This window comes from Malurus melanocephalus, unplaced genomic scaffold (assembly GCF_030028575.1).
Source record: "Malurus melanocephalus ecotype Western Australia unplaced genomic scaffold, MMel_1.1 scaffold_61, whole genome shotgun sequence".
NCBI lineage: Eukaryota > Metazoa > Chordata > Aves > Passeriformes > Maluridae > Malurus > Malurus melanocephalus.
Window position 1 is genome coordinate 626,911 of NW_026623293.1, and position 27,395 is coordinate 654,305.

Here is a 27,395-nt window from a genome sequence, read left to right on the forward strand (position 1 = left end):
CATTCTGTTTTCCGATCTACGTAAATGTAGGGGAAAAAGTGAAGTGCACACCCTGAAATAATTTGGCATTAGAGACAGATTACCTACATCCTTTAGAATTACACAAAGGCAATTTCCTCAACAGTGAAACCTCGTGAAGTGATTATGATACCACAGCTACAAAATTGCAGTCAGCACCTGCTAAACAACCTCTTTATTTTAAACACCTATAAATATTCAGACTCTGGACAAATCAAAAATAAACATCTTTTAAACAGCTGTCAAGAAGAACAGAGYGAGTTTTACACAGTCCTAAATAAAACATGCAATCATCCCACATTAAGCTGCATATTTACTACAACACTGATATTATGGAGATATGAATTAGGTATCAATTAGGTCAGTTTGGAAGAAGATGCACAAAAAATAACCAACAATCATGAGCTCTGCTTCTCAGGCAGCAACAGAAGAGGCATCCTGACACTACAGTTGCCTTTGCTGGTTTAAATACCATGGGAAATGTACAGACTACTTTTCTGAAGGCTTTGTCACAAAAGGCATTTCTTTCATAGATAACTGTACTATGGTGCTATCTCTAAAATAATTTTGGGACCTTTCAGAAACTCCATTATTATTTCTTAATCTTATTTTCTATCAACTTTTTCTGAAAACTTAGAAGACAAGACAGAATCTTTCCTTCYAGCAGCCATCATTTCATATTCTACAATGCAGCTGTGAAACATAAGTGRGATGGGAAAATGTGGGTCATTTATCTGTGGATCCTAACACTTTCATATTCAAAACCCTAGAAGTCCCCAGATATACCAACACCTTCCAACCTTCCCCTAACACTTAAATGAGGGCCCAGTTCTTGAGCCCAGTAAATCTGTCTGGGCTCTGTCTAACTCACACTGCAGAAAACACCCTGTGTAAGAGATGGGGATCCCTGTACATTCATATAGACTCCACTATCCCAGGCATTTTAAATGGTCTTCGCACCAGAACATAGAGATGCTCCATACAGAGAAGTAAGAACAAGAAAATCTCTATAAGAAAAATTCCTCCTCTTTAAAGACTGGAGAAGACTTCAGTGAAAGGAATGCAATGATTCTGAACTAATTTTGTTCCTGTATTCACTCTAAACTCTGCCAGGGGCATCCCTGCTTTAAAGGCGACAAGCCAGTCCAAAGCACTTGACCTCACACCACACAAAGATGGTACATACATTCAGTGTAGAAGCAATCGCAGTTCACCTCCAATGAAAGGACATGGGGGAGCAATCAGCTGATCTTTATTTCTTTCAAGAAGTGTCAAAGTCATTCTCACTAAGAACCATGATATAACTTGGACATTATAGCAGCAAGTAGTGGGAAGCACCATAGAGACTGAAAAGACCACACTTTGTTCCATCTAAGCTTTAACCAAGAAAACAAGAGAAAATATAACTGCACAAGGAATTCTTTGAGATACAGGCCTTCAGAAGACTGCACCTAAGATACAGAGAATCAATGCAGCTGGAAATTGAAAGTTTAGGAAATGGTCAATGAACCAAAGCAAAAAGGTTAAAACCTYCCTAATATTTTTAATAGCTTGGAAGGTTACATGCAAGTATATCAGCAGGAAATATAATACAGTGCAAATAGCAGGTGAAACAAAAAAATTAAGTAGGAGACAAAAAGTGCTTAAAAGCTGAACAACATTTAAAAAAAAACAAAACCCAAAAGCAAGTTACAAACGTTGGGGAAAATGCTCAGTGAAGTTAAAAGAAAATACCAGCAAAAGAAAAAATAATTTTAGATTCAATAAAATAGCTAGTGTATAATAAGGTCAAAAAGGCAAGGGACACAATTTCAGAGCAGGGAAATCACAGTCCCTGTCTATACAGATGCCCTACTGAGAAAATCATCTTAACAAAGCTAACTTCACACATGAGAAAAATCAAACAGATTATAAGTGGTAGGGAGAGGGCTATAAAGAGCCTGGTACCATCATGTGTCTATAATTCAAGGCCTCATTATTCAAAAGGTGGTGTGGAATTGAGAACAGCACARACAGAGCAACAGGGACTGAAGGTGGGCTTGAATATACAGCTAAGAAAAACAGCAAAACGGTGAAAGGACAACCTCCAAATTTTCAGTGACAGAACTACAAAATACCACACCATCACACTTGCTTYCCTCTCGCCACCACCATGCCCATTGCCAGATGAACTTTGGCAAACAGAGGACAGTCAGGAATAGTAAGCTGCAAAATGTCCTACAGGTGTAATCATCGTAATTCTTGACTGATGTGAGTAGTAAGGCAGAATTATGGACAAAAACTTAGGATTCTCCAGGAAGAATCTTTTAAGTTAATGAACAAATTTCCCTTAGGAACAAATGTTTCCTCCACCCCCCACAGTCAGGGCTTTCCCCTGCTAGCTGTGGGGAAAAGACTCAAGAAAGAAGGTAGCACTGTCCCTTCCAACTTCCCTTCATGATCTTTCCCAAGCACAAGGATTCTGTTAGTTTATAGCACTACTGCTGCTCTGAGAGAGAATGGGGCAACCCTGAGACCTGAGAGGCARGGATCTGGCTCCTTTAGCTTCTGCATGGAGTGGGATATAGCAGAGGATAGCCAGGGAACACAGTAACACCAAGTCCTCATTATTTTCAAAGTACTCCTTGTAACAGAACTGTACATCAGCCTAATGTACAGCTTTGGAAAAYAGGCTTTCCTTATTCCTAAGGCATTATTAACAGCATTTAGCATGCTTACAAACAGATATAATTTTGCCCTAACAATAATTTCAGTTTCTCCTGTGTTTTAGGAACTTTCAGAGTTAAGTTGCAGAACCAAGTTGTGAATTGTGTCAGTAGACACTCCTTTAAGCAAACCAGTCAACCTACTGTTGTGTACACAGAGTTAGCAGATGTATGGAAGGCTTGCCTGACTTTATATATTTTAAATAAAATTTGTTATTTTGAGCTAAACAGTGTTGAATGATGCTAGCATGGTATTTTAACTTTCAAAGAACCCAATAAGCTTGTGTGAATGCCATGGGTAGAACAGCACACGATACTGCAAGAACTATTAGAAAACTGCACCTTGGAAATGAACGATAGGCACAATCCCCCAACAAGCCCTAGCTTTCACAAGGCCATTAAATACATGTCATTTTCAACTCGCCACCACTTGCACCTCCCATAACAATTATTCTCAATTTATTTTCATCTGTTCCATAAAAAATGATTGCTTCTGCTTTACCTAATCCTCCACTTACATCAACCCTATTGTTCATTTCCTTCCCTTTCATCTTCTCCACATTAATTCCCCACATCACTTTTGATCTAGCTTTTTGTTTCCTYTTTTCCCCTACAGATTCTTCCTGATGAAGAATTTACAGCCCTAATGTTCATCTGACATGCATGGTGATATTTTATTGATTCACTACACTGTCTATTTGTTCTGTATAATGAATAGCATCTTACAAAACACAGGATGGGTTGCCTTTGCCTATATCTTGCATTTAAAAAATCAATTTAACTGAACTTGAAAAAAGCCCCATTTTWTCAGTAAATATTCATATTTAATTATAATTGGAGCAGCATATGCAAGGAGCAGCCAGAGAAAACAAACATTTCCTCCTCACAGTCCAAAGAATTACTCTTTGCCATAGTGGCAAGCCAAGTAAATAGAATAATTGCGATTTTCACTGCTGCTAAATAAGAAATAGAAAACCTCTCCAGGAACTGTTCTGCGTGGCTGTAATAAATGCCCACAGAAACAAGCTAACCTACATTATTCATTCCCCTACAGAAAGGATGGTCTTTTTAGAACTGGAAAGACTTCAAGAAGTGGAACAGCTGATTTTAGCTGATATAAACCATAAGTTATATTTCAAATAGATACTATATTCAATTTTAAGGGGAAAAAATGGCATTTAGTTCAGGCAACTCTTAATGCTGAAAAAGTGTAAGTTTCATGTTCACACACTAATAGCAATATCCAAATATTTAAACCACTCAAAACTTATTTTACTCATCACATTATACTTATTGCAAGACCATAAAACCTAAGCCAAATTTTGTGTTTACTCAGTCACTGGGCAAAATCTCTGAGCAGTCCCAGAAGCAGAACCCAGGACCGTGGCTCCCTTTCTTCCAGCCTCGCAGCCCCATGGYGGCTCTGTAACATGTTCCTCCTCAGGCATTCAGACTCTGGCCTCAAGAACCTGGAATTCCTCACTGCATCAGTAAAGCTTCAACAAAAGAAAGATTTCAATCACCTTCCACTACACCAAACTGGCAGATGGATGAGTGGCTGCTGGCTCTCATGCTGAACTCAACCCTAGCAGTGTTTGTTAACCTAAAGGAGGCTTGCACAGGAACAGCCAAGCCAAAGCTTGTCTGCAGCAATAGGGAGGAGAGGGATTCCAGTGCTTCAGCCTAGGCTTGATACTGGAAACTCAGACACACTGAAGGTTAATCCTGCATTTTYATGAAGGCATCAAAGATCAATAGACCATCTGCATACAACAGAGTTCCACTAACAATTCTCGTTGATGGAACAACTGAATTCTTGTACARAAAAACTATGATGGTTCTTTGGTTTGCACAATGAATCATTTGTCATGCTCATCATCACATGGTCACCCAAGATTAAGGCAGTTCTGGACAAGTTTAGAGAATTAAGCTACACCATCCTCCTTCTGTCCATTCAGTAAGARAAAACTGGTCACTGTTGCTTAATCTCATATTCAGTGTTTTGGAGGCATCCTAACAGGAAAGCTTTGGTGAAGGACTCGAGAAATAGTTACTTCAATGGTCTAAAATGATGTCTTTTGTCTTTCTCGTCAATAGATGGTAGGGCAGACAACTTAATCAGTAAGCGCAGGGATACTTAGCAAACAATAACCAACAGTAAAAATCCTTCAGCACAGACAACTGAAGTTGACAAAAAAGCCTATTTTTTCTGCTTTCAAAATGCTCCAGGAAACAAAACCTATCTACCTATCTATACCAATTTTCAAAGCAATCATATCCATGAGTGCCAAGCTACAAAGTTTGACACACACAGACACCTCTGACAGTTCATGGGTAAAGTGTCTAGGAAAGATCAAAATACCTAGAACAAACAACAAGACCAGCTGTCAAAGCCCTAAATGAATAATGAAATTCTAAAATTCTAACACTGAATTTTTATAACTCCATAAAGATGACACAATAAAGAAAATCAGGTATATTTTATGTATTTGTTTTCTCAGCAGTCTCAAAAAAAATTTTAGTGCATTCCTGAATAATCATTCTAGGAAAACTGAATTCAGATAAGTTCATTCTGCAGCAATAAACTCCATGAGCTGGAACACCCTTCATTTGGGTTTACTGCAAACTCCTGATCCCTACAATGAATAATCTCTGCATTTTACATGAAAATAGCTTAAAATATGAGGGTTTTTTCAAGCTTTGGAAAACTTCTATTTTGCATTACACCATCAGTTGACTACAAAATAATCAAAGCTTGTTAACATACATATAAACTGCAATTACCTGACTGAGCATTGATCTTCACTGTGGGGAGTTTCCTTGTTATAACTACAACAAAGGTGGTGTCTAATGACAGTAATGGTAAGCAGGACTRGGAAAAATTAATATTCAGAGTTAGCAAAAACAATCTCTCAAAATATTTGGAGCTTGGTGAACTTTCTGTCCAAGAAAATCCCAGTTATTGCATCAAGTTTACAGGTCTTATGTTAATAACTGCAACATCTGATTATTTTGTAGYTTTGCACATCCTTTTACAGAAATCTGCTATCTTCCTACTAATAGACTTAGTATTGTTCAGGCTGAATTAGCTTTGATGCCATTTAGAATGAGGCCATGGACACTGATATTCTTTGACAGAAAGAATTTCAGCCACCTCACAATGAAAACTTTTCATACATTTTTCCTCAGAACAGMCAGATAATGTAAAACAAAGAAGGGATCTCTCTTTTAAAAAGCTCTTAATTCTTTAAAGCTATCAAACCATTCTACTACTTGCTACTTAGAAAAAAAAAACCATAATATAGATACATTAGTATTACATTTCATATCAAACATGTGCAATTTTTTTCATCTTCACCCATTTTTTTCCCAGACAAAAGCCAGCCAAACTGTCCTAAAAGTGACAAAAATTGAATATACCTTCAGTAAAGACACATTTTCCRTATCCATACTCTTACCAAAGGCATTAGTTCAGTTAATAAAGCTCAAAATTGCAAAATCCTCCTTACCATTATCTTATGTAGAAAGGAACCTTACATCTTCAGAAGCAGAGAAAGACTGAATAAAGCAGCTCAACTAGACAGAAAAGAGAGGTTGGAAGTACTTTACTCACCTAGTTAACCTAGTCATGGATTAGGAGAATGTCAAGATGGAGTCACATSAATAGGAACCCTGGTTTAACTGCTTTTACTTTATCTGTTGCTGTGACTTTCACATGTAAGGAAATGTGGACTATATGGAATTAATCCTTTTTATGTGATTCCAAATAGATTTAATTCCACACCTATTTATTGATGCTTTTTCTTTTCCCTTGCAGTCCTCCTGCTTTATAATGGCCCTACAAATGAAATCTACATTTTGTTCATTATAGGATAGGCACAGCCAAACATGATTGAATTGAGACTTGGAACAGCAGGTGTCTAATGGGACATAAGGTATAGTAAGTTAGTTTCACTAAGTTTAGGCAATCATAAAACCACAGTGGTAGTTTTAGGAGAAAATATGTGAAGGTCTTACAAATTGTTGCCAGAATTGCAACAATTACAGGGCTAGTAAAAGAGATTGTTCCTMTTCTGAGTATATCTTTACTCACAGATTTTCTAAAAACGCTTTTCTTTTCTTTTGGCAGCCAATGCTTCAAGAGTAACTTTGACCATTAAATGACCATTTGCAGTGATGGAGTCTGCCWGTCCTCCTTGCCCCTGGAAACAAAACACTTTCTTGTCAAATTTCCAAATACTTAAGATTTGCCTGAATGCAGACACAACACTGTCACCATTCCCTTAATTCAGTTTCTCAGTGCAGAATYCATTTGCCATCTTCTGGTGTAAATAGTTCATAGTCAGATTTCTCTTTGTGAAAAGGTGTCCCATGCCTTTCTTGAAATTATGACTGTGCCATTTACATAGATGCTGCTGCTGCTGTGTTGTTGATCATGTTAAGAGTCTACTTTTCCACAAAAAAAAGTTTCTGAGACTTGATAATCACAGTGTGSTATCCTTCAACCCAAATTAGATAAAGCTGCCTTTCAAACCAGCTTAAACCATGTTTTCTTCWTAGGGCTGCCTGCCCTCCTAACATAAAAAGCTCTGGTAAGCTCTCGTTACACTTTCACTGTGTTCCAGTCCTAGATGACAAAAAGAAACTGCAATAAACTCACTGCTAAAAAAGGTTGAAGAGGAAAAGGAGGAGTTTCCAAGTTACTCTGACAGAACCTATTTCTTCTGCTCCCTGGACTCAAGCCAGACCAAAGCAGAGGGTGTCAAGTGGGATGTGCTCCTCATACTCAGTGGGGTCTTTGCTTTTATACACAACAGAGATGTGTGGATGCTRGCATTAGACAGACCAGATGAGCTCCTTCAGCCATGGGAAGGTWTCTCATCTTTGGCACCAAGACAGCAAAGTATACCCCCCACAACTAATCTAAAATATTATAATTGACTTTCCATTGTCACCTAAAAGACTGGGCAGAACTGAAAAATATGGTAACTCGGGTAYACTATAACTAAAGTAGACATTATGTATACTTTTCCATATGGAATTGCACAGTTCCTATAAGACCTTGAACACTGAAGCACTTTGAGGATAGAAAGGAGCAGTTCATATCTGTGGAGAGAAACTTTGGGCAGGCTTTTCYTACAAGACATGCCTTTGATCCATGAGGTAACCAGGGCCAGGTCATCAGCAGCTCCTCAGTGAAGAGTCACTTTGCTATCATTAGAATCCTTCAACCAATTGGCAACTAATGACCAATTAAAAGAAGATTTAAATACTTTCTCACGCAAATAAACCCACTGACTAYCTATTTCCATTAAAACCAACAACATTATAAAGTTGCATGTACCTTGAAGAGTCAGTAACAGGGCAAGAATTTTAGAGCTTTCCATGATCCTAACAAGCTATTTTGTTYTGTTAGATACCTAAATGGCCAATAGCTCACATCTGTAAAAGACCCATTGCCTCTATCATGAAACACAATGCAGAATGATTTATTAAAATTATATTACCATTAAGTATAAAGAAACAAAACAAAAACCTCAATCCCAGAAAAATTAAAATTGTAATGTCTTTTATACCAATCCAGAGATTTGCAGAAAAATACTTTTTTAAAGTAAGTATATTGCAATCACAACTGTTTTTTAGCATTGGTTGTATGCAATCAAAATGAAGAGTATCCCTACTATTTTWAATACATTTGCCTTACACCAGAACAAGGAGAAGAAACAGACCGTGCTTAGGTTTCCACAGAAGTTAAAGGACAGCATGCAGCTCAGGGCAGGATTCCTGCAGCCCTGAAGCTCAAGGTTATCTAAACCCAAGAGACTGCTTAAATGTAAATATACTTCCTTATATAAAAATAAAATATACTTCCTTTAGGAAGGGCAAAATGTGCAACCAGCGGAAAAAAAGAAAGAAAAAAAACACCAAAAAAATCAGTTCTCTCTGAATGAGAGATTTTACATACTGTGAAAAAGTATCTTAATTATGCTATGCTTTTTCRATAATGTGCTAAAATATCACTAAATATGATGCATACATTTATACAAGTAAGCACTTAAACACCTATACCAAAAATGTAAAGACAAAATTGTGAATATTCATGCAAATATCACATGAGAAACATCAATGTAAAATATAAGCACAAAGAGAATGTTCCCACCATCCCTTTATTGCAAATCATATAATAGCTTTACCATTAACAAAAAATWAAATTACTTAACATTTAGAGGCAGCCAGACAGGTTCATCCTGCCCTAATAGTCACCACATAAGGACACCATTCATTAAAGGAGTCTAYATAACCCATTTCATTCCTTCCAGTCCAATGGCACAAGCCAAGCTGGCTCCTTGCATAGATACAGACCACAAAGGAGTGTGTGCCATAAAACCATCACAAAGCTGTATGCAGAACCCTACTTATGTATGTTTGATTTAACAGAAAATAATGAACACCCTCTTTGTAAAAAACAGTTATTTAAAATCATTGTAATGGACAGGCCTTAAATCTCTACATACAACATCCTTAAATTTGGAACAGCCATTTTATCTTTGCCAATGCTCCCTTAATTAATTGTTTTTAAAAGCAAGTATACAGCAGTTAAATGAATGTGTCTTTAAAAAAAAAAAAAATTAAGCCAAACAAATATTTAAAGACTTCAGTGTGAGAGGATAATATTCTAATACACGATACTATCATTACAGGAGTCATTTAAAGTATAAAAGGCAATGTGAAAAAAAAAATATCAAGATACCTGTTGGGAAATATGACAAATAGCATTTAAGGCTGGCAAACTCAGCTGGAGATAAAGGGTACCTTACAGGTGAAAGGCTCAGACATCTCTTTTCTTCCCAATGTTAATTAATCTTCTACGTGCTTTGCACAGATTGGGATTTAATGCCATTACTTCACAAGAAAAAAAATTAACACGTTAAGATATACTCTGAGATTATCTGAAGTCACAAAGCTTTATTTAAATCATATTGTTCTAAAAGTTACCTCTACTTTTTATTTAGTTTTCAGGCATTTCTTGGGGACAAGACACTGATGCAGGTTCAGGGATAAACCACCATGTTCCACTGAAAATGCAACACAGGCTAGCATTGTTTTAACAAGAAAAGAAAAAAGCAAAACAATACAATCAAACCAACAATAGTTTAATTGAAGAATACACCAAACTTTGCCATGTGGCTAAATAATTCTGGCTTTAATATTTTTAAAAGATAATTAAGCTTAAATGAGGAAGAAAATATTATCAGATTTTGAAGAAATAATACAACATGTCAGCCCATGTTGTTTTTAATTCTGATCTAGAGAAGATGAATAACATGTGCTTTAAAATTCTAACTTTAAATATTGAAATATGCTGGTAATTAGGAAGGCATACAACAGAGATGAAATATAACCTCAAAGACCAAATGAGAATTTATACTCTGAAGTCATTTCATCTGTTAATCACTCCAGCTAACTGTATCAGAAGTACACTTGCTAAAATGATAAATTAATGGAAACCATTAAAAAATTCCAGCTGAAGAATATCCAYAGAAAGAGCCAGGGAGATCTAGAAAAGCAGATTAAGAGTCCCAAATGACTGAAAAATAACAGAGTTTTGTGCAACATATTTCCCGCTGYCATTTTCAGAACAATTTCCCACCTATTCTGGAAAGCATTACTAATGTTGAATTCTCTGGGACACACCCAGAGCTATTGAACCAGCTTCTGTGGGGAATGTGAATTGTTCAAAAGGTTCAAAAGATCTCATTCTGTAATACTCCWAAAAGTATTCATTCTTACAGCCATATGGCACTTCAGTTTTTTCAAGCACATTTTTCCAAACCGAAACCACATCGTGTGAATTGGGATTTATTACATAAACTACATTAAAAGAARTAATGAAGATTCATACTCTGCACAGTCAGCCTGAGCAATTCTAAATCACCAGTGGTGTAGTTTGGATTGCAGATGTAGCCTACATTAGGGGCCAATATGACTTGATCTCACCACAGACTTTGGCTGCGTAGACTGAGAGATCGATTGTGACTGACAATGACCATCCCTTGGCCCTTTCCCCTGTGCTCCTATTAACTCTGCAAGTTTTCCTTTGCCAAGGAGTGAAAAAATCCATTAGTTATGTAAAGGAGAGGATCTATTTCTTTTTCATCTTGAAAGTTGCTGCTGTCTTATGCCAGCTGGTTTTGTTCTTGGTCTTTCTAACTGTTAAACAAAGGAAGCTCAGGCTTCCAATTTTCTGAAATCTGCATGTTCTATCTATATCTATCTTTACCCTTCTCTTATTTATTGCTGTTTATCTTTAGACAACAAAATCAGTCTTCRTTCTTGCTTATTGCATATTAAATGTCTAAAGCTAGGTTGGATGGGGCTTTGAGCAACCTTASCTGGTGGAAGGTGTCCTTGCCCATGGCAGGGGTGAATCTGTGTGTGTAACTAGATCTTTAAAGGCCCTTTCCAACCCAAACCATTTTGTCTTTCTATWACAAAGATTTGCCATCAATGTGGCTTTCCTTTGACAGTTTAGATGATAAAACTAATACAAAAAAACCTAAGTTATTCAAAATTATGTTTGTTATAAATTAACAGTGTGCAAAGCTCACCATCATCAAAATCCAGATGCCAGTTTGGCTTAGTAAAAAGGGTGTATAGTTATTTCCCTCCTCCGCTATMAGCTAGGAGAAAATATTAAATTCAWACACGACAAACTGTGCATGCAAACTAGTCTGTTGCCATCAAACAGCTGGGCTGCTCCAACAGTGACAAAGAGGTCACTGTGTGAAAATACACAGCGATTACAGCAATAAAGGAAACAGCTGATAGAGGTTAGGTGGTGGAAACAACAGGGCAGGCACAACAGAAAGACAAGGTTGGAATGAAGACAGGAGCATGGRAGAAGCAGAGGAAGAGCCTGCAAAAAGGCATGGGGCTGGGACATGGTGACAGTGTGAGGGGGAAGGGAAGAGCCTYAGTACCAAAGTTGTCTAACTCCTCCCATCATCACACTGCATTTTCAGTTTCTTATAAATCAGATGGACTYTACTTAAGCAAACAGCCATTCAGAAGTGATTTCAAAGGGGGAAGATTTCAGAGAGAAATATGCAGCTACTTCTGATACAGAACAAGAGTACATTTTTGGCTAGATTACTAAATTTTATTGACTTTTCTATGARAGGCTGAAACATTTCCTTTACGATTTAGAAGAGAGGCTTGAAAATCTGCTGGGAAGTGAAACAGTTGGAATGCACCTCTACCGTTTTCCTACAAACTGCATAACTTTGGACAAGTTCTATGCATTTCAAAAGGCAAATCCTATCTATACCTGTAGGTCACCACAAGTCACAGCCACGGCTCTAGAAGATTCTTCCTTGTATTCAACATGTAGCAGCCCAGRAACAGAGCTTCCCACTGAAATTGTGGGTTTGGGTTGTAAAATACCAGGTGAAGCATAAACCTAATAAGATTATCACCTCAGGAGTTTCTATGTTTACTCCTGCTAGGGCTGAGTAGCAAAGGAAGACAAAGCAGGATAAACCACAAGCAACAAAAACTGGACACTGAGGGACTCATAAGTGGAGAAAGAAGGCTCGGACAAAGATTAGATGTGTCGGAGGGAGGTGCAGAAAAGATGGAGAAGAAAATTCAGAGCAAGAAGCAAGGGGGCAGGGGCGAACTCACTGAGCAAGAAGACTAAAAATGGAGGAAGGAAATGGGAAGTGACAACTGAAACACATGAAACCTCKCTCAGAGAATGAAAGAGAGGGAAGTATGCACTGATTGTTCAGGAAGAAGGAGCTAGAAGTACAGGATGAGGGTAAAGAGAGGTAAGAGTGAGAGGGTGATCGAAACAAAACTAACAAACATTGTATGGTAGAAGAGATGGGATAAGCAAAACCAATATTGAGGCCCTGGAAAACAAAAATGAGGACCAACACGTGGATGAAAGTCTGAAGGCCTGTGGAGGAGRGCACAGCTACCTAGGAGAAGAGTCCATAGAAGATAACCAAGACTAATTGACGTAGAAGTCCAAAGGACGGACTCAGATGGGCCAGACGAAGAGTATGGGCCAGGCAAGACAGCTGAGGAATGGAAACTAATCAGAAGAAGGAAACCAGAACAAAGTCAAAAGAGCCAGGAGTTGAAAAATTACACATTAGTAGCAGCGAGGAAAAAGACACAAACAGGCTGAAGGTACAGCTTTTGAGTGCATGACCACCTTTTAGGAATGGAGTCTTCCCAGAAAGTGGCCAGATATCACTTCTGATGGGAAGAATAGAATAATTTTTTTGTCTTTTCGTTTGCTTGSATATGTGCAGCTTTTCACTTTTGTTTTAGTACACTGCCTTACCTGAACCTATGAGTTGTTTTCCATCTTACTCTCTCTGCCCTGTCCAGCTGAAGAGGGGGATTGATAGGGTCAGCTTGGTGAATATATCTGGTGTCCAGCCAAGGTCAATGCACTACACTGGTGCATACAACATTACCTAAAATTATTCCAGAATTATGGATCTATAAGTCTATTTTAGTTTCCAGTTGATTTCAATTTATTGGATGCCCTTAAGATATATAGGTTTTCTCCAGAACGTGAAATATTGGCAATAGATTATGACTACTTAAATCTGATTCCTTTTTTTATTTGCAATAAGCCATCGAAATGCAATTCATTGTTAATAATTTAAAATAATTTCCCTCCTCCTGCATTCCAAACAGCCTTGTTTTCTTTCTTAACCCTTTCAGTAACAGTACCTTTAGGCTCTTTTTCCTTTCAAGGTGAGGCTAACAAAATGTATGGTTTAATTGCAAGTCCCTCCTTTAAATTCCCACCCTACACTCAATTTTTGAACGTACTGACTGTTCAGCATTAACCAAACTTATTRAAATCCTTCTAAGTTTTACGAAAATGAAAGGCTGCACAGTGAACAAAATGAATGYTCCCATTCAGCTCTTGGACAGACAAGGGCAATTTGATTGTCAGCCAGCAGCTGGACTGACCAACCTATGAAAGAATACACAGCAGACCCAGTCGTGCTTTCTGGCAGGACAAGTGGGGAATGTGAAAGCGCTGTGGACAGAAGATTGAAACAAAGGAGGGTGACATGATGAGAGACAAATGGAGGAATGACTGAGTGAGGCAAGGGGCAGGAAGAAGTACTGCAGTAAGAGTTTCCTAGCAGACACTAAAGTGTGCTGAGTTACTGGTGTGGACAAGCAATGGAGACCCAAGAAACTGCCCTGCAGACCAGCTGGTCCCACTAACACGAGGCTGCTCGCAGCCCACTGCACCTCTTATCAGTGTCCCAGGGGCCACATCTGAGAYAGCYGGGCTGCACTGCYSCTCCTTTCACAGGGAAGGTAAGAGGCAAATAKCAAYGTCCAGWGGCAAAAMCAGCTCAGCTACRCTCCAGGAAAGCAGAGAAGTAAAACCAGTACCACCAGCCTGCTTCTGCAAACTCCCCTTAGTTTAAGTGACATTGACCACAAAGCAGCCAGTGGGGGATAGACACAGGCAGARTATCTGTCATCTTGCCTTCCTTCCACTCATTTTCCTTAAAGATCAACCACAGCTGTATCCAAGTATCATACTCTGAATATTTAACACCRATCAGACACTTCCCACTACAGCTTTAATGACACTCTTTATCTCAGAAGTGTCACAGCATGGCACAATGCAGTGTTACACAGAGTTGCACATGCCAGGTCTAAACAAATTATTCCAACGAGGGGCAGTACAGCAGCATTAATGCAGAACTGCCCAAAGCAGGTTAGTCAGCCACAGGATCCTTCGTGCTGTGCCATGTAAACATATCGTAAACAGGGAACAGAGTACAATGCCTCTTGAGTGACTACTGTGTATCAATAAAAAAYAGGACTGCTATCCATTGATAGGCCTGATCATTTGTTCTCTAATCCTAATTTTCATCCTCCCACAGCACAGGTTCCCTGCTTTTATTAGAATATCCTGCTTGCATTCAAATCTTTCCTACAATGAGCTTAATAGCCAGACATACAGCTGTCCCTGTATAGTCTTGTATAGCAAGATCTATCCCACAGATCTCCGACTTGTACCAATAGCCAACACTGATACCGAATGAACTCTCATGAACAAAGCTATGTTTTCTTAATAATAACAGTTGTATAAACATAAGGTCTTCTCAGTTAAAGGGAAACCAACATCAAAAAGCAGTAAAACACGGAACTCTAAACCCTTCTTTCTTTGAAGAAACACGTTTGAAGCGAGGTGTTTCTAGTTATGGGTGAATGAAATGAGAATTCAGCTGCAACAAACGGACATCCAGTCTGTATGAAAGACTAATTAGATCCATCTGAGAAGCTGTGTCTAAAACTGCTTCACATATTTCAAAGGAAAGCTCTTCTAGTCTATCTTTTGAGAAGACTACATCAAAACATTTAGTCACAGCTGACGCACATCTATCCACTACAGCAGCATTATTTTTCATAAGCCATAAAAGCTACATTTAAGTAATGTTAATAGTCTGGTTTACTTAAAAATTAGAGCGAAAAAAAAGCAGCAAAGAAATTTGGAGCTAAGAAAGCAATTCAAAGCAGCAACAACCTTATAGTTCCTCCTTATGCCAAAGCATCAAGAGATCCCAAAATAGAGCCTTATATTGGTATTACATGTGCTGAAATTTGGTCAGAGAACAGAATTAAAGATGAAGCAGCATCCAGGAGCTGCAGAGTTAACTATGGCTTTTGTGGTAATAAGCCAGGCTCTTAACACTACATTTGCATGCTTTTAAATGTAACTGTTGCTACTGCTGAACCAGCAGGAGGAGCTCACAACATTTTTTAATCTATTCATTCTACAAAAAAATTGAGAAGAGGGGCTGGGATTTTGGAGGCGTTTCTGGGCACAGGAAGGAGTTGGTTGGGTATTTCTTTCCAGGTTTGTTGGATGTGAAATCAGTGGTAAWGAGAAGCATCCAAGTGATGTTCATATAAGCACTGCTTTTAGAAATTAGAAAATCATTATAGGAATATTATGGTGAGGGATATCAAGTGTGCATGGCACACAAATGAACTGATGCAACACCCACACCTCAAGGTGTTTTCAGTCTTACACCAAGACCACAGGACTGAAGGGTCACAGGACACATTAAATGCTGTATGTCAGAAATACAACATTCTGAAGAAAGAAATATGTTATTGTTCTCTATTGTCACAGAAATTTCTTTTATATTTCAGTTTACTGTTCACTGGAATTTCTAGAATCATTGGATCATAACCCATGGCAGAACCCAGTCTCTATTTTCATACCACAGGAATTCATGCTATGAAGCCACCTGYGTGGGTAAAACTTCATTAGGTAATTTAGAATTAATCATTGTAAAAATCTAACTCCTCCTCTGCCTACTAAGAAATATATTTTAAAGCAGTGAAGTCTGATTCTAACACAAGGAAAATATATGTCTAAATTGASCAGGCCTGCTTTTAAAATATTTTGCACTTTAGACTTTTCATTGCATTTTCTTTTGAAAAATTTCTTAYAGGCAACATACCAGTGCCAGACCATATGTTACTGTGAGCTCTGTAGCAGACCTACAAATCTCCAAAAACTACTATCACCAAGCTATTACACTGCCCTGACACTGAGGGGAGAACATCTTTAAAGCTACACAGAGAATAGCTTACTTTTCATGTCATTATTAATTCCCAGCCTTGTAGATGGTTTCTCTATRTGCTTATGGAGTACTGTGTGAACAAACTAATCTGAGACATACAAACCCACAGCAATAATCTCTCTTTACAAAGCAAATAGGTACCATCACATCCTTCCTGCTAAACTGGCAGGGTATTTTAAAAAAACTGTACAATGCAAATACACACGGCTTCTGTTTTGGCTTAGTACAAAAGCACACCTAAGACAAGTACATACAAATATTATACGGRTATACTCAATATTTACTTCTATCTCATGTAAGGTATCCCAGTGCTTAAAATTTGAGGCATTCAATGCAGCAGATGGAAGTGCATGCCAGAAACACTGAGTTCACAACAAGATACTGAGGCCAAGGCCACTTTCATTAAAAAACCACAATGTCAGCAGTCACAGAAATGCAGCAATTAAAGCACTTGCACAGAGTCAAAACTCAGGGATCAATGCTCTCCTCAAACTGAAAGACTCAAGTGCACAGTGCTTGCCTCCCAGGATAGGATGGGGCAACCTCTACCCTTACAGTACATCTGTCACCATAGAAAAAGGAATGCAGGATCTGTGAAGCCACAGAGTCCATCAGTCAGCAGAAGAACTGCTGCTACAGTCAGTACTTTGCAAGGGTGAAAATTCAGGGTTTTGCTCTCACCAGAGTGCTAGATTATGCATACTGCATTAAAGTGACATTACACAGAATACACAGGCCTTACAAACAGAAAATGTTCCGGATTTGAACCTGAATTAAAAGATTGAAAGTAGGTAYAGAACCTCTGCAATGGTTTCTGTAAGTACACAATCTAATAGAACTCTGCAACAAAGTTTTGTTTGCACAACTATACATGCACTGCAATGAAGAGTTTGTGTGCTAYACTGAGAGTAAAATGCAAGCCATGTGGAAAGAGATAGGAAAAGTTTTCTGCTTAGAGCTGTAAGGATTATCTAACTTACACCCACTTGTGCTTTTATGCATGCACTTCCCTTTCATTCAAACTAAAATTGGACATGGGAAGGATAATACATTTCATTTCAAATATCTAACATAAATAACAATATATACTTAGAACCAGATGAAGTAGAAAGTCTTCATCTACTGCTTCCAGGGATATATGTTAATTTGTATTTCAACTGGCTGCTCCTCTTATTGTTTTAATTCCTACAGGTATTTGCTTTTCATCCCTMTTAATACTGCACTCATATTTCTTTTCTATGACCAATTAGTTATTGTGTGCCTGAAGCATAACAGAAATGTAAAATACTAGTTACAATAATTCTGGTATTTTACTGATTCTCTTAACAAGGTTTTTAATTTTATAATGAGAGAGCTGGGCAGTGTTATTTTGYTACATGGACTAGTGAAATGACAGAACTTAATATGCACTGAATTACCATCCCACTCCATTCACATTTGTGTTTAAGGAATCAAATGTGAAAGTTGCTTACAGCAACTTTCTGTATCATTGCYCTAATTTTATGTTATACTATTCCTTGTTACACTCGATGCTTTGCATATCTCAACTTGATTTTTTGGGTGGTATTTTTTCCCAAGCATTTTTGACTCCCACGGGAGAGAATTTACCAGACAAGTAATTACTTCTTCAAGTAATTTTCACATCAACTTACCCCCCAGTCATGAAATTTACAGCAAATTAWTACACCAGAGTTCTCCAGATTAAATGTTTATCATATTTGAATTTGAAGTCAAAGCTAAACTATAATCAGATAAACATGAATTCACTAGCAAAAGTAAAGCATTCACATAACTCTGCAMCCACTCTATATTGACCATAGAGGATGTATTCAAATAACAATGACTGTAATGCCTTAGATTTTATTTCTATGCTGGTATTTTGTACTATACAACAGGTTTTCTCTTGGAACTTTTAAGAGGTATGCAGACTGATTTTTCCATCCATACAGGTATCTAATAAATTCTTTACTTCTCAAGACAAAGACAGGAGAAAAATACTGGGGTTTTTTTCCCAAAAATTGTTTAAAACATTCATTTCTCAATGGAACTGAACAAGCTTCAAWTTTTTTTTTGTCATTTCATTTCTGTACTACATTTATTTATTCTTAACTTTGGATTTGGGAAGTGATCCAATGTTTTGTGAAAATGGCAGTCCATTCTAGTAACAACCTGAATTAAGGAATTTAGCTTCTCTACTCCTCTTGTTCAGCATTTGACCTCTGGAAATATATTGAATTTCCATTTGCTCAAAGTAACTTCTGAACTATTTCACCTTATGCTTTAAAAAAAACAAAATAAACAACTTCAATGATAAGAAGCTACTTTATAACTGAAAACATCTGGAAATTCTTTGACAACTAAACTGATGAGAAGATGAGGCTAAGTGGTCTGGGAAGGCATGCATTTACTACAGAGATGAAGAACCCCAAGAGAAAGGACCGGTTTTAAACATGAAAAAGAAGAATAACAATTACTTGCAGAGAAATCATAAAACTCATCAATAATGAATTCTCAAGACAGAGTATTCCCATCCTGTTGCAAATAATCAGAGAATTGATTATGGCAAAAAGGCTTTCAAGAATTAAGTTTATTGCATAGAATACAGTTACAAATTCCTCATTTAACTAAAATTAGGTCRGAAGGAGGGTTGGAACTAAATGACYTTTAAGGTTCTTTCCCACTCAAACCATCCTATTAATAAACAAAAATGCCACCATCACATGGAACTAGACCACCATTGGTGGCTGATATCTGGCTTTGAAGGGTCATATTCAGATGCTGCAGGGAAACCACACAGCTACCAGGTTTGCTCAATATATGTAGGTTCCCATTTGATTTTGCCCCTCCCACCCTTCAATGCCTTGCAGAACAACAGAGTTTTTAACAGGAAGAACAGACTCCAACCTTCAACTGCAAAATTCAATCAAGTCTTTGTATCAGTGACATCATAAAATAAACACATTGGATAGCCAGAATGGCAACTGAAAATGACAAGATGAGAAAGACTCCTGTTTGTAATTGAAATAAATAAAAGATTCCAGAGTTTGGAGGTGGGACGCTTCTGGGCTGCTAGTTGCTGTTTTGCATTAGTCTCATGTAAAGGAAAGTATTCTTCCTTCAAATGCTATTTTAGCAGTAATCTTAACTGTAAGATCTTTAATTCAACTGACAAGAAAAAAAACTTTAAGCATAAGAATACTAATCAAAGCCCAGAATCTGATCATCTGTCCTCTAAAGAGCTAATGGTATATACATGGTATATATAATACAAGCAGTTAGTTTAAAGATTCTTCTAACAATTAATAAATAGAACAAAGAACAAATGACATTAACATTAATTCAGTYGGCAAGTTCTTTGTACACAAAGCAAGCAGGTCTCACCAAAGCTACTAAATTTTAATTCTCAAGTCAGGTCACTGAAATCTTTTAATTGCAAAAGCATTTTCTACATTGATAGAACATCACCAGAAACAACTATCTGGTACTGAAAATTATAGTACAACGATTTTATGCAAACTTAAGTATTAGCATATATGTTGCTGGCTTCACAATAAGAACCAAGCTACGTCTACTTTAAAGGAAAATATATCAAATTAGGATTGACAAAAGTTTGTCATCTCTACTGGAAACATAAAAAATAATATTTTTGTTTGCACTGCTTCAGGCAAACAGCATCGCCATTGACCACTTTAAATCCTTCAGTTTTGAGAAAARAAGGCTGCTAAAGTGGCCTATAGCCAGCTCCCATCAAGGGCCCCTGTTACAAATAAAGTAGTTAAAAACAGATGGTTACAAAACCCAAAATTCTGTAAAATAAAGAGCAGTTAACACTGCACAATTCATTAAGAATCTCATGATAAACGAAGAAAACCACAGATGAMCCATACACCGAAATGCTGACGAATGATCCGCACAAAACAGCGGGAACCATGGAGAAGCCTGCTGCTCACATTCCCTGCACAGAGCGCAAAGCACTGCACACTGTGAGCTGGGGAGGTTTGGCTGGTCAGAGTAGGAGAGTTACAGAAAAAAAAAGAAGAGTCACTGTTGGAAGAGTCCCAGTGGTAACCAAAGTAAATCAGGATGCGAATGCTGCTGCTGCACAGCACAGTTTGCAGCRCGACTAAACTTCTGAAGGGGAATGTGAAGGTGGCCCTCCCACTGGGCTATCTAACTGCACCACAGATTCAGCTATCTTTGTCACAAGCCACAAGGGGACACAACCCACAAAGGCAGGAGCCCATGTCACACCAACTTAATAGCAAAAAGTAAATGCAGAAGTTCAAAAAGTGAGGCTTGTGTTTCTGACAGCGAAGTTAATAAAGTAAGCTTTGAATTTCCCCTTTTTTTTCCTSATGGTATGTTATACCTCCTGATCAGAAACAAGATTTCTCATTCCTAGTCTTGACTTCTCTTCTTTGAAGTTTTAAGACTGTTGGTTTTCCACTGTAAAGTTTTGAATAATAATTCAGATTTTTGACAGTGYTGTTATTTACTATATACTCTTGTCTGCAGCACAATCACAGAACACCAGGAAAAAGAAAATTACTGATGATGAATAACATGTCCTCTGCTATTTATCCAGTAACAATGAAAACAAGTGTAACTCTAAACAATCCTGCTGTCAAAAAACAATTACCTGCTTTTTACATACACAAGCTCAGGTGCAATTTTTAATACACTGTATCTTTAGAGKTATAAGGTGTAAGCGAGACAGACTTCTCATTAAATCCACTGATGTGATTTATTTCACCATCTAAGATATTTTCCAGATACAAATAAATAAGGAATTACATCTCCCAAGTATACAGGCATGGTCAGGGTAGAAATAAAACGCAAAAGCTGCTTTAACAAATCCTTCTGGCCCAGGCTTTTGGGTACACAGCCTGTCCTACCTGGCACCCCTACTTTCTCCCCAGTGCTCAGGCACCCCTTCATCTGTGACACTGAGGCGCACTCCTGCCTAGCAGTAGAAGGTAACAGCAGTAACAGTGCAGGTACATGAGGACATGAGAAGAAACTTTTACATTTGTTATTGTATGAACAACAAACCACAGGATCAGAAATCCTGCTCCATATATACCTAGCCAAACTGGCTTATACAAGCTGTAATTTTCATCACAACTGTTMGCAGTTCCATTTAAACTGAGAGACAGGTTTGGACTCAAGCAAATCTCTCAAAACCACGTGCACACATGCAGATGCATGCCTGTGTAATTGGCTGTGCTAAACATTTCTCTGGTTCAGGGAAGTGCAACTATGGGAATTCAGTTTCTGGGCTCACAGCAGCGAGGGCCTGTGCAACACTCACAGTGACCTGCAGGCTCATCCCCACAGCAGAGGCAGCTCCAGGGCTGCACYGCAGCAGCAATGCTGCAACAAAAAGGTGGGAAGGCTGAGGGAAATGACTGCTCCTGGAAAGGGCTATCTCTGTCACATAAGCCACAGCCAAACTGGGTTGAAATCTGACACAGGTGTTCTGTTGCTTGAATGGGATGTATCCAAAATCACAGGATGCCTGTTAGGAGTACCATATCAATTTTATTTTAAAACTGCATGCAGACATGGCCTTTACTTCTGAAACAAYAATTCAACAAGTAGTAGGATGAGTGTCACTGCCATTCTAAGAAAAACTGCCTATTGAGGCCCTTTTGAAACCCTTTGCATAAGGGTCAATAGATACAAGTCTACTAAAAAAATCTCATTTTAGTTGTGGAATCACCATTAACAGACATAAAAATTAGTTATCCCTATAAATTTATCTTCTTAATACTTCAACCATCTTGTGTCTTGGTTTTAYTTTGCTGAATGGCTGAATTATTCAACACTGCTCTTCTACTGTCAKGGTCTATCTTTCTGCCTTTCATGCTGGCAGCATTAAGTGCTTAAGTCATTACCTTAGAATATTTGTAAAAAAACAACAGTTTGTACACATTCATCTGAAGTGAATAAGCACATCTTGAAACACTGGCATTTTACAATGCCCACATACAGYTCTACCAGGGTGTTGAACAATGCCATTCCAGTATGATTACTTATTCAATTCTCTTGGTTCTRTGATTTGTTTTTCTGAACACTCGTTTAAGGTAATGTAATTTTTGTCAACATTGCATTTATTTTCTTGCTCTCATATATCTAGAGCGGAGCGTAAGACGTTACTTCCACAGAAGACACTGAACAGAGTGTTCAGAAACTAATTTAATAAATAATTATATATAAAAATGTTCCATGGGSATGAACAGAGAGAAATCTCAGGACACTAGCACTATTTCATTGACAATCTTGTTTGCTAATTCACAGCAATGCCTCCTAAAGACAAACCACACATCTGTACTTGGTCACCAAAAAGATAGAGAATTTCAGCAGGTGTCAAGGATAATATATATACATGTATATATAGACTCAATGCACTGAATTTCTTCAAAAATGAGCAGAACTTACAGAAAATGATGAGCCATCCTTTGAAACTGCAACTGGGTAAATTCCATCTCCGAGACGCACAGAGAGCTCCCAGCTACTTCTCTTTGATTTAGCAATAGGAATTCTAAAAAAGAAACAGACAGAATAAAAATTTTTAACAGAGATTTCATGCTTCTCCCAAGTTAACCAGAAGCACTTTYCTCATAGGATGGTCATGAAGGATATAAAATATCATTAATCTATAGACTCAGTTGGAGAGCATACTTGAAAAAAAAATATACTAAATACATTTTTCTGTCAAACAGCATATAAGGAGAAAATACACTCTTACTTTCTTTCTAGATTTGCCTTGGCACACTGGGTATGCTGATAAAGTTATAGGAGGCCCTTGAATGCAGCCAGCACTTGCTGCAGAATTAGCTCAAACAGGATGAAAAGCAGATGAGAAAATGGGTTGGCAGGAGAATAGCAACAGTGATAACTGGAGCAGTCTCTTTARGGGCAAAATATAATCATTATTTTTTTAATCTCACTCTTAGTAAACCTCAATTAAAAGCCAGTTACAGACAAAAGATTCAGCCAAACAAGTAATACAAGTAATTTTATAACTAATATACATTTTTAAGAATCTCATCCACAGAGACCTTCAAACATACTGAAAAAATAATGATGAATCATCACAGCCCACATGTAGGATTATACCGATTCCTACAGCATTCTATGGCTGCACCATTTATCAAGTAATACACGAAACCTGAATCTTTTCAACTTAAAAAAGCACACACCTGACAGCAAAGGAATGAGAACTGAGCCTCCATTCTTGGAAATTCAGAGTGAAACATGCAATTTTCAGCTATTTCATGTAAATCTATATTCATTTTCAGTTTCTTCATTCTAACKTCTCGAGTCTCTTCCAGTTTGCCATAACAACTGGTGTCCAAAAGTATACTACAACTTTTCTGATGAGTGGTCACCATATATTACCATGTAGCACCAGCAAGCACCATGTAGCCTAAAGGGAAGACAGGAAGGTGTAATTTAAACTYCATTAAAATAAAGACACCTTATTTTGGTAGAGCTTTTCTTCCAGAGTGACTCTAACACGTTCAGATTTTTCTGTAAGAAATCTGTAGGGATAGTAAGTTCATCACCTTTACATCCCTAAGGATCATTTCTGCTATAACAATTATCTATTGCACATTATAGCRCTTACTACACCATTTTATTGCAATCTTCAGTCTAAAAATTTGGAAACACTTTATGCCACAAGCATCCTCCAGAGAATTCAGGTGACCAATGAACCACATCTCCACAAAGAGAGTGCTCCCATTTCCTGTGAAATCAACAGGGAGAAGCACCTCTGAGGCCTCCAGAGGCCAAAAGAGAAGAAATTATCTGCCCAAGCCAAAGATAACACACTGACTCRCTAAGGATTTCAACAATTAATTTCAAGAATATTAGGTTTTCAGGTACCTGAAACCCGAGCAAGTACAAGTTCAAGTACTTAATGAGGCAAGGAGCTTCCAAAAATTGCGCCTTGCCATGTGCCGGAAAAGGGGAAATGGAAATGCTAAATATATCAGACACAAATAGATGCATACTTATCCTTGGTTACTTCTGCATCCAAGCCAAGGAAGGCCTACACCAAATTTCACCAAACACCTTAGCTCACCCTRTCACTACCCCAATATTGAAAGTAACCTGTTGTCATTCTAACRATGTCACGTATCACTTTTCACATTTAATATAGTGACAATTGTCAAAACAACAAATCCGAGAAATTATCTATGGTTTATTGGGTGCAATGTCATTTCTCAGCAACTCATATTGGAATTCCTGTATGTCACCAAAACATTTAGACTGGCTGATAGGAAACACAACAGACACAGGAGTTCCTGAAGAAGAGGAAGAGGAATTTCCTGCACAGGTAGCAAGCAGCAAGCTGAGAGATGTTTTCATTGGACTTCCTGATTTCAGAGCACCAGCAAGGAGGAATACAGGCAGCACCTGGCTAAGTTCTCCATGACATTCCACTACAGGATTTAGTAGTTTATAGCAACTTCATATTTCTTATATTGAACTAAGRCCTCATCACAAACTCAGCTTAGCAGATCTGCTTCAGTGGTGTCATGAGATTCCTTAYAGCCATGCTGGCACAGCCCTGCTTCATATTGCATTTGACTGGAAGTGACCTCATGAATCTGGCTGCTAGCCATCAAAGGAAAGACAGTCTTGTTCTCCAGCAGGGATTATTTTTGTTCAGTCCTGTCTTGCTGGGCTTTGTCAAGTGTATCTCCAAACAGGATGCATGCCTCTCGAAAGGCATGACTACGAGCACTGCTTTGCCTGGGTCTCAAACAGTCACATAATTCCTCTCTCTGCAATACCGGTGGCCAGGAGGGCAAGGTCCAGAGCTGCATCTAACACCAACTCCACAGCAAGTTGTACTTCCCTTCTGSAATCACTGGATCCATTTGCACAGAGACAATTTGTCAGCTTTGCTAATCAGCTTTGCCTGTGGTTTTGTAACTGTGACACTGGCTAGATCAGATACTTATATTAGCTCATGACAATCCTAGTTCTTCATTTAAATCAAATTCCTTTCAAAGAAATTATCTTGTAGTAGACTCCATTTTGATGTGATTTGCGGGGAGGGAAGGTTCATACAAATAACGATTACAAAGTCCTAAAGTAAGGATCAAAGTCTAAGTTTGCTGGATACGAAAAAGAAGTTCCTCAAGTCTGTGAACTACTTCAGAAATGCAGAAGTTTCTACTAGTCTAAAAAAGGGCATTTTCTGTGGGGTTTTCTGTTGTTTTGTGGTGTTTGGTTTTTTTTTAATATCTGAGAAGTCCCAGTGCATGGGAAATTATCCTTGCTCTTGGCCAAGGTTTCTTCCTTAGCTGAGAAGGCTTCTAAGTCTTCCAAAAGAAAACATCTGAACTCTGAATATAATTCACACTAGTTCACACAAAACTCCCCAAACTTCCAGCTACTTTCAAAATGTAGAACTTCTAAAATTCTACATAATGGGCTGAAATATGACATATTCTAGCCAAAGAAAAAAGGTCCCACTGAAAAAGAAAATAGTGTAATTTTTGCGATCATAAAAGACACAAAGAAAATGTAAGACACTTCTCCAACCCTAGATTCAGAGTCCACACAGTATGTCTTTCCTAGGGTTCAACATTTTTTTCTCCCAGTTTTGGCAAATGACCTATCATGTAATAAAATTACTTCATTTTTGTATAAAGCCCACTGGCTGCAGGAAGAAACAGTTTTTGCAGCAAGATGAGTGCCAAGTGAACGGGCAGCAGGGCCATGGAGAACTGTGCACTGCTGATCCTTGCCAGGAGCATTACACACAAAGGGACAGAGAGCACTGCAGCCACAGTGACAGGAGATGGGTGGAGAAGGGAGTTTATAAACTCCTTGCACACAAAAATGGGCACTTCTGACCCTCTCCACTCCAAATTGCCTTCTAAGGGGTAAGAAGCATCACAAGCATAGGAGCACAGATACAGAGTGATGGCCTGGCTTTAAGYCATAAAGGCTTGACTCCAAAGCACTGATTACAAAAGCATGTAAGCAGTGCAACAAGAAAAACTGCACCATTTTCCTGTGAAGTTATTTATTTTCAAGCTCTCTCGCTGTTTGTTCAACTAGAGATGATGTCTGTGTAGAGTGTATTACGCTCCTTTAACCCCCAAATGCCATGTGCCRGGGAGGGACACACTTTAAAATAACGCAGCAAACAAAGCTCCTGGTTTCTTTGCAAGTTTTCAGTGAGGAAAAAAGACAACTGCTGAAAATTTAGATCGACACATACTGTGCTCTTGGAAAACATGAATGAAACTATTATGCATTCTAGTCAAAAACAAGTAACGAAGAAAAYAGCAAAAGCTACTCACAAAAGCAAATCAAGTAATAACTCTGCCCTGGCCATTTTGATTGTCACCAACCAATCAGACAGAAGGAACGCAGCAAAAACAAAAACAGTTTTCTGCAGTTTGTGGCAAATAAAACTTCCCTCTCCCAATTACCACTGATGATGTAAATGAGCTAGCATATCACCAGCTCCTAAAGRGTCAGAAAATTTAGTACTTTTTTTTACTTCCAATTCAAAGTATGTGTTCTGATGCTCACAAATTCCTCTTTACTTCTGATATTTTTGCTGCATAATACTTTACGTAAACAGAGAAATCCCAAACTATCATAACAAATCCTCCCGTTTGAAAGATTATAAGCGTTTGAAAACCACATTATATGACACTCCATAAAGCTGTTTTTCAATTGTGCAATTACCTATTCAGCAGTTAAATAAAAGTGAAATATTGACTTAAAACAATGTTAATGGTCAAAGAATCATTAAGAAATCCTTCATCATAACTTTCACAGCAGGTGGCCTGTAAAATGATCAAGAATAATGTGCTGGATTCTGTAGCCACCAAGGTCAGTTTCTGCATACAAATCTTGCAGAGGGAGAAAAAAAGACCTTCAGAAAGTGGGCCATTCATCTGAACCAAGTTCAGAGAATTTCCAGCACTGTGAAAAGATATGTTATGCAAGCACATAGATGTATTCAGTGGGGGTAGACTGAACC

At 38.0% G+C, this 27,395-nt stretch overlaps 1 protein-coding gene across 1 annotated transcript in view; it reads right to left on the reverse strand.

Annotated features, from left to right (window-relative positions):
• Positions 1-27,395, reverse strand: part of PCCA (propionyl-CoA carboxylase subunit alpha) — a gene marked incomplete at its 5' end in the record, with an annotated part of 272,842 nt that overhangs the window by 82,591 nt on the left and 162,856 nt on the right. Inside the window, one exon of the mRNA XM_057366229.1 lies at positions 22,814-22,916. Coding sequence (XP_057222212.1) covers positions 22,814-22,916 — 103 coding nt within the window. The remainder of the gene's footprint in view (positions 1-22,813; positions 22,917-27,395) is intronic.